The sequence below is a fragment of the Epinephelus moara genome, chromosome 3 (genome assembly GCF_006386435.1).
Source record: "Epinephelus moara isolate mb chromosome 3, YSFRI_EMoa_1.0, whole genome shotgun sequence".
In the NCBI taxonomy this organism is placed as follows: Eukaryota; Metazoa; Chordata; class Actinopteri; order Perciformes; family Serranidae; genus Epinephelus; species Epinephelus moara.
The window spans coordinates 40,119,393-40,125,392 of record NC_065508.1 but is presented as its reverse complement, the minus strand read 5'-3'; the positions used below and the strand labels follow the sequence as shown (position 1 = coordinate 40,125,392).

General features: G+C 39.0%; 1 protein-coding gene across 2 annotated transcripts in view; it reads right to left on the bottom strand.

Moving 5' to 3' along the window:
• Positions 1-1,009: 1,009 nt before the first annotated feature.
• igsf5a (immunoglobulin superfamily, member 5a) overlaps positions 1,010-6,000 on the bottom strand; it is a 31,604-nt gene continuing 26,613 nt past the window's right edge. For both annotated transcript variants that reach the window (XM_050035956.1, XM_050035947.1), the window contains exon 9: positions 1,010-1,644. In XM_050035956.1, coding sequence (XP_049891913.1) covers positions 1,537-1,644 — 108 coding nt within the window. In that variant the 3' untranslated portion in view covers positions 1,010-1,536. The remainder of the gene's footprint in view (positions 1,645-6,000) is intronic.

Here is a 6,000-nt window from a genome sequence, read left to right as displayed (position 1 = left end):
TTGCTTTTAATTTGCAGCTATACTTTTAATGAAGCTGACATGTCATGACAGTCAAGAACCCCCTGGGATTCCGGGGTTACGGCAGCCAATCAACGTTGAGCTGCAAGCGACAGGACCCAGCGAAATACCGCTCCAGATGAGATTTCTCATCTCAAGCGACGAGCGAAAAATCGCTCTGTCGCTCTGTCGCTCTGTCGCTCTGTCGCTCGGAGCCCGAGCGATTTTTCTCCTGGGCGAATATACGCTCAATCGCCCGTTTGCATTGACTTTGTATGTAAACTCGTCACTAGCGGAAAAAAAACAGGTCCGGTGTGAACACACCTTAAGTTAAAGTAAGGGTGTATAATCAATTTCCTCATTTAAACCAGGATAAATCATTGCATCGAGTTTAAAGATCCAAAAAGTTTCTCTCTGGAGAAGTCTGCGTAATCGATGTGTCCTAATAGCGTACTTATGTTCTGAAAGTTTGTCCTTAAGTCGTCTTTTGGTGCGTCCTACATAAAAACAGTTGCATGGGCATGTTAGACGATATACAACAAATGTTGTATTGCAGTTAATGAAATTCCTTTGGTTATATGTCCTCTTGAAATCAGTGAAGGTCTTTGTTTGAACCACATTAGGACAGTGCTTACATGTGTTAATGGGAAACTTGAAGATACCTGAGGGTTTCTTTAACTAATCTCTAACCTTTTGCACCCTGATGAAGACCAGAGAGTCGAAACCAGTCGGTGTTTTTAATGTAAATAGCCATGTTTTGAAATAAAGGCTTTTAAACTTGATTTAAATGCATCTGTTTCTGCTCCACGCATGAGTGCCTGAAGTTCATCTTTTGTTCCCATGTGCTGACCCTTTTCTTCAAGAGTATCTGCATTTGTTCTTGAGTATCATGTGATAAAGACGGTCCTTGAGCATACTACTATCTCATTCTTCACATGTTAAAGCCTCTCATACAAACATCAATTGTATTTATAACAATTGACGTTTGTAACTGTAATAACAATTTATTTTTGTCCACGTAAAAAGAACTCATACAATGATACAAATATTTAAGGTGCAATAGAATACATTTACAAAGTCATACACCAATGGCACAGGCTTTTCCTACAAGTTAGTATCAAAGGTGCAGGCTACCTCTTTAAAGTCTACCCAAAGGAAACATAAATTGTTTGACACAGACACACACACACACACACACACACACACACACACAAACACACAGACACAGACACAGACACACACACACACAAACACACAGACACAGACACAAACACACAGACACAGACACACACACCTATCATCTAATCTCTACTCCAGACTCTTATCATATCACCACATACTGTACATCACAACTGCTTTGTTATTTTCTCTATGTCTGTCTATTATGACTGTCTTGTTTACCTTGTATGGACACCTACGTCTATTTTTGTCACATCATTTCACTTACACAAGAACAGAAACCAAACTAGTAAGGCTTAAAGGTGCTGTACAAGTTTGTTTTAAAACTCCTAAACATTTGCAGATGTCCTCTGTTTATCCTCACACAATGGTGACATGTCTGTGTTTCCTGAAGCGTGATTCATCCACAGTGGTGTAGGCACTATTGTAGCCATTTCCTGTCGGGTTACTGTTCACAACATCGGGTATCTAAAAATCAAAAGCAAAACACATTTGATATTAAAAATGTATCTAATTTGTTTCTTAAAGTTAGCTAAAGCTTGCAGTTGAAACAGTGCAGACTCAGTAGATTCAGACCCATATGGAATCTGCTCCCACAGAACTCCGCAGATTCTCCACAGATTTTAGGAATATAGATGCTGCTTGTAAAGCTTAGAATGTTGTCATTGTCTCCTCCACCTCCTTATGCATGTGTGTGACATGCAGGTGTGTGTATTCAGTTAGCATTAAAATCTAAGCTAGTAGCGTAGTGAGAAGAAATTAAAAAAAAAAAAAAACATTTACTGTTAAGAGATTAATAGATTGTCACATTAATTTTGTTCTCCCTGCTCCATGTTGAACCTTCTAATGGCCATGTGTCCCCCCAAATGTGTTCCCACGTTTTTTGACTGACAATTCCAACAGATGTTACATTTTTTTCTTGAAGTATTCATGATTAAATAAAATTTCTGATTTAAAGTTTCTACTAAAATCTGCTATGTAATTATTTTAGCCTGTTTGAGGTAATTTTAGCTTTTAATCTATTGTGTGAGGATTTTTTTTTTTTTTTTTTTTTTTCAAAAACCAACTATTATCATGAAATAATATTGCAAATATCACATTCACATTCTGGCAGAATTCAGCAGATTTTCACTTTGGATGGTTTAAAAATCCCGAACCCTGCAGATTCCATTTAGGCCTGTTTATATTTCAGCCTCCTTGCTATTAAAAACAACATTTAGAACACAACTGTGTAACTATTGTTCCACGGGAAAAAGCAATCACCTTGGAAATAATAGGCCCTAATTGTAGATTTGAATAATATACTGTATCTGTTCAGAATCAAGATTAAGATCAACTTTATTGTCCCACAGAGTGGGAAATTTGTCTTGGGCCCTAAACCCATACTGCAGCCATAGAAATACAACATACAACACAGTACATAGACAACTCAACATTATACCCAATATACAATACGAAACATAAAAAGATAGATAAGTAAACTAGAAAAGCACTCGGAGAGCGTAGACCTCTGTGAAGCAGCTCGGATTTCCAGCCATTTTATTATTTTATCCACTTCGCTTCAACCGATCACCACCAAAATTTTATCATCTGTTCTTTGTGTCATTATCAACCTTTCCTGAATTTCATCAAAATCCATTAAGAACTTTTTGAGTTATTTTGCAGACAAACAAACAGACAAACAGACCAACACCGGCGAAAACATAACCTCCTTGCCGGAGGTAATAACATCATATGCTAAAAATACCTCTACAAAAATGCAAATTGTCATAATCCAATGCCTGTTCTGGCTCTATCTGCCATTGTTTAAAAGCTTTATAGACAGAGTTATAAATGAATTTTTAAATCTGTTCAGTCTGCAATGAGGCATTCTAAATCTCCTACCAAAGGGCAGCAGCTCATGCTCTATATGCAGAACATGAGGAGTCATTACTTCAATCAGTTAAACGATCAAGCAATGAATTATCCATATGCACCATGTCTTGATAATGCCAGGTAAAATGATTAGCCTAACAAATTAACAACTTCACATGGCTAGTAATTTCATTATTTTATTTGTATATTGATCACCACCTCTCACGTTTCTGAAAGGCATGCAGAAGGGTACAGCACAAGCTGAGAGAAATGATAACTTTTTGATTTATACTTGCATGTTTGACTTTGCAAGGGTGAACACTGTATGCCAAATGTGTCATGGGTTCTCTTGAGAATTTACCAAGAATTATGTATAGAATATGGTCCGCATTTATTTCCTATGGCAAATAACTGACATGTAAACAGTGACATGATTTAGAGGTAAACTTTGGCTCTAGGGATGGCAATCTAGGTCAGTCAGTTGGTATACTTTCATGTTGACACTTGTGTTTTTAGTGATATGTCAACTAGTGAATGGATTGCCATTACATTTGTAACAGATTTTCACTCTGCCCAGAGCCAGCCTGATGCATACACAAACTAAGCGGCTGCTTAGGGCCCCATGGTCAGCACAGGGTCCCCAAGAGTGCTTCAAATGTCCCACAGAGTCGGGCAGCCGTATGCTCACTAGGCAAGCTGTGTAGGCTCTGCAAATTACATGAGGTCTCCTCCTCTCCCTTGTATCAAAGCAGGTGTCAATGTTTGCAACTTCCAATAGAGGATGAAATGGAACTATCCTTTTGGTCACGAAAAGAGAAAAAAACACCATGAGAGTGAATTGCAGGGACAGCAGTCAGGTAAACTTTGTTCTGTCATCTCCAAGTTTGATATCAGTAAATAACAGTAACATCACTCTAGCCTGTCAGTCTGTCTGTCTTGTTAACCTATTTGGGCAGTAACTCTCTCGGTCTGGCTGTATCTCGCTTGTTTGCTAGTCACTTCTAGGATGTATTGCGACTTTGTGCCTGACAAAAGTGAAAGTAAAATACAACTATTTATTACGTTTTATAAATGCCAATGGGCAACAGCTTTAATAAATGTCAGCTAGGAAAAGATAACTGCATTGTGTGTGAACATGCATTTATATGCATGTGCACAAAATGAAACTCTTACTTTCCAGTAACATTAGCAACCTTTGTGATCAGTCCCGACAAATATAAGGGTGATGGCACTTCTGAGAGGGGTATATAATTTTATAACAAGACAATAATTATCTAGTCTCCAGTCAAGGTTTAGTTCCAACTCTGGACTAATGCAGGATGGAAAGCAATGGGTTGACATTGACTTTTTAATTAATATGCTATTGAATTTAAACTGTTGATTGGCTGGGCATACTGGGCAATACAGATGCTCTCAGTAAATAATAACCACCAAGTAACCAGCCACGCCATATTATAAATAGTATTATATTTTAAAATGTATTAAAGGAAATATGGGGGAATAGTATGTCAATAGAGGAGGTCATGATCATCAACCAAAACAAGTAAAGATTGAGTTAATCTACATCCATCCTCAGTCAGTACTAACACAGACCCAGTACAGCTGGCTTCAGCAAATGCAGACACCATTAAAATGTGAACTGTTTTATCTGTTTCTAGAAATGTTTGCCCTGCTCTCCATCAAGCCCTCACCCACCTGGACTCAAAGAACTCATATGCGTGAATGCTGTTCCTAGATTTCAGTTCAGCATTCAACACAATCATTCCCCAGCAGCTCATACAAAAACTCGGACACTTGGGACTCAAAACCTCTCTCTGTAACTGGGTACTGGACTTCCTAACAGGGAGGACACAAAATGTGCGGGTCGGCAGCAACACCTCCAAGACCGGTTTAGTTTAAGAGTTTATTATTGCTTTAGATTGTATTAGTTTATTGATTCATTTTGTTAGAAGTTGAATATATTTATACTGACAATGTAATTGCCCTGTTTTGTTTTGTTTGTAATTTAGTTATTAGTGTTTAGTGTTTGTATGTTACCCCCTTTTTGTTTAGAATGGTCTGATCAGCCATTATATATATGCCCTTTTGTGTCGAGTTCAGGAGGTCTGTTTTGTCCTTTGTTGGGCAGTTACTTTGTTGGTCGGTTAACTCAATTTATATTGAGTTTGTATTTCCTGACTTAAGTTCTGTTAGGTTGACCTCTTTTATGGGCCAAAACCTTTGTTATATCTTTTGTAAAAGATTTTTTTGCATTTTTTGGGTAAGTAAAACCCTTTTTTTTTTTTTTTTTTGAAAAACCACCTGTTTCCTCGTGCTTGCCGGCTCGGTCTCTTACATTTGGTGGCAGTGGTGGGATCAGCCAGGTGAGGACACAGGCATGTTTTTTTTCCCCACATTTTTTTTTTTCTTTTTTTCCCCTCCATTTTGTGAAAACATGCACCGTGGAGGAAAAGCTGGAAGAGGAGGTCCTAGAAAGCCGCACACAGGGTTAGAAGACCACATTGAGATTGAGGAAGAGATGGAGGGTGGAGCTTTAAAGGGAGCATCAGGCACTGGGGGTGAAGAGAGCAGAGAGCCAACAGTGAGAGACCTGACAGGTATTATTCAAGCCTTCATGGGGCAACAGACGGCCCCTGAGGTGAAATTGAAGGAGGAAGCTACACGGCAGGAGCAACGGTTTTAGGTGCTACATCATCAGTTCAGGCTTCTGCAGCAGGATGTACAGGCTTGCACATCTCCAGTACCAGAACTCACTCACCCCGTTTTTTTGGAAAAACCACCTGTGTTTCCTCGTGCTTGCCAGCTCAGTCCCTTACAGAATGCACATCTCTGAGGTCCTCTCCTGGACCAACAACACCACATCGCTGGCCAAGAAAACTCAAACATGCCTCTACTTCCTCTGCAAACTGAGGAGAGCAAGAGTCCCACCCCCCATCATGTGCTCTTTCTACAGAGGCACCATTGAGAGTG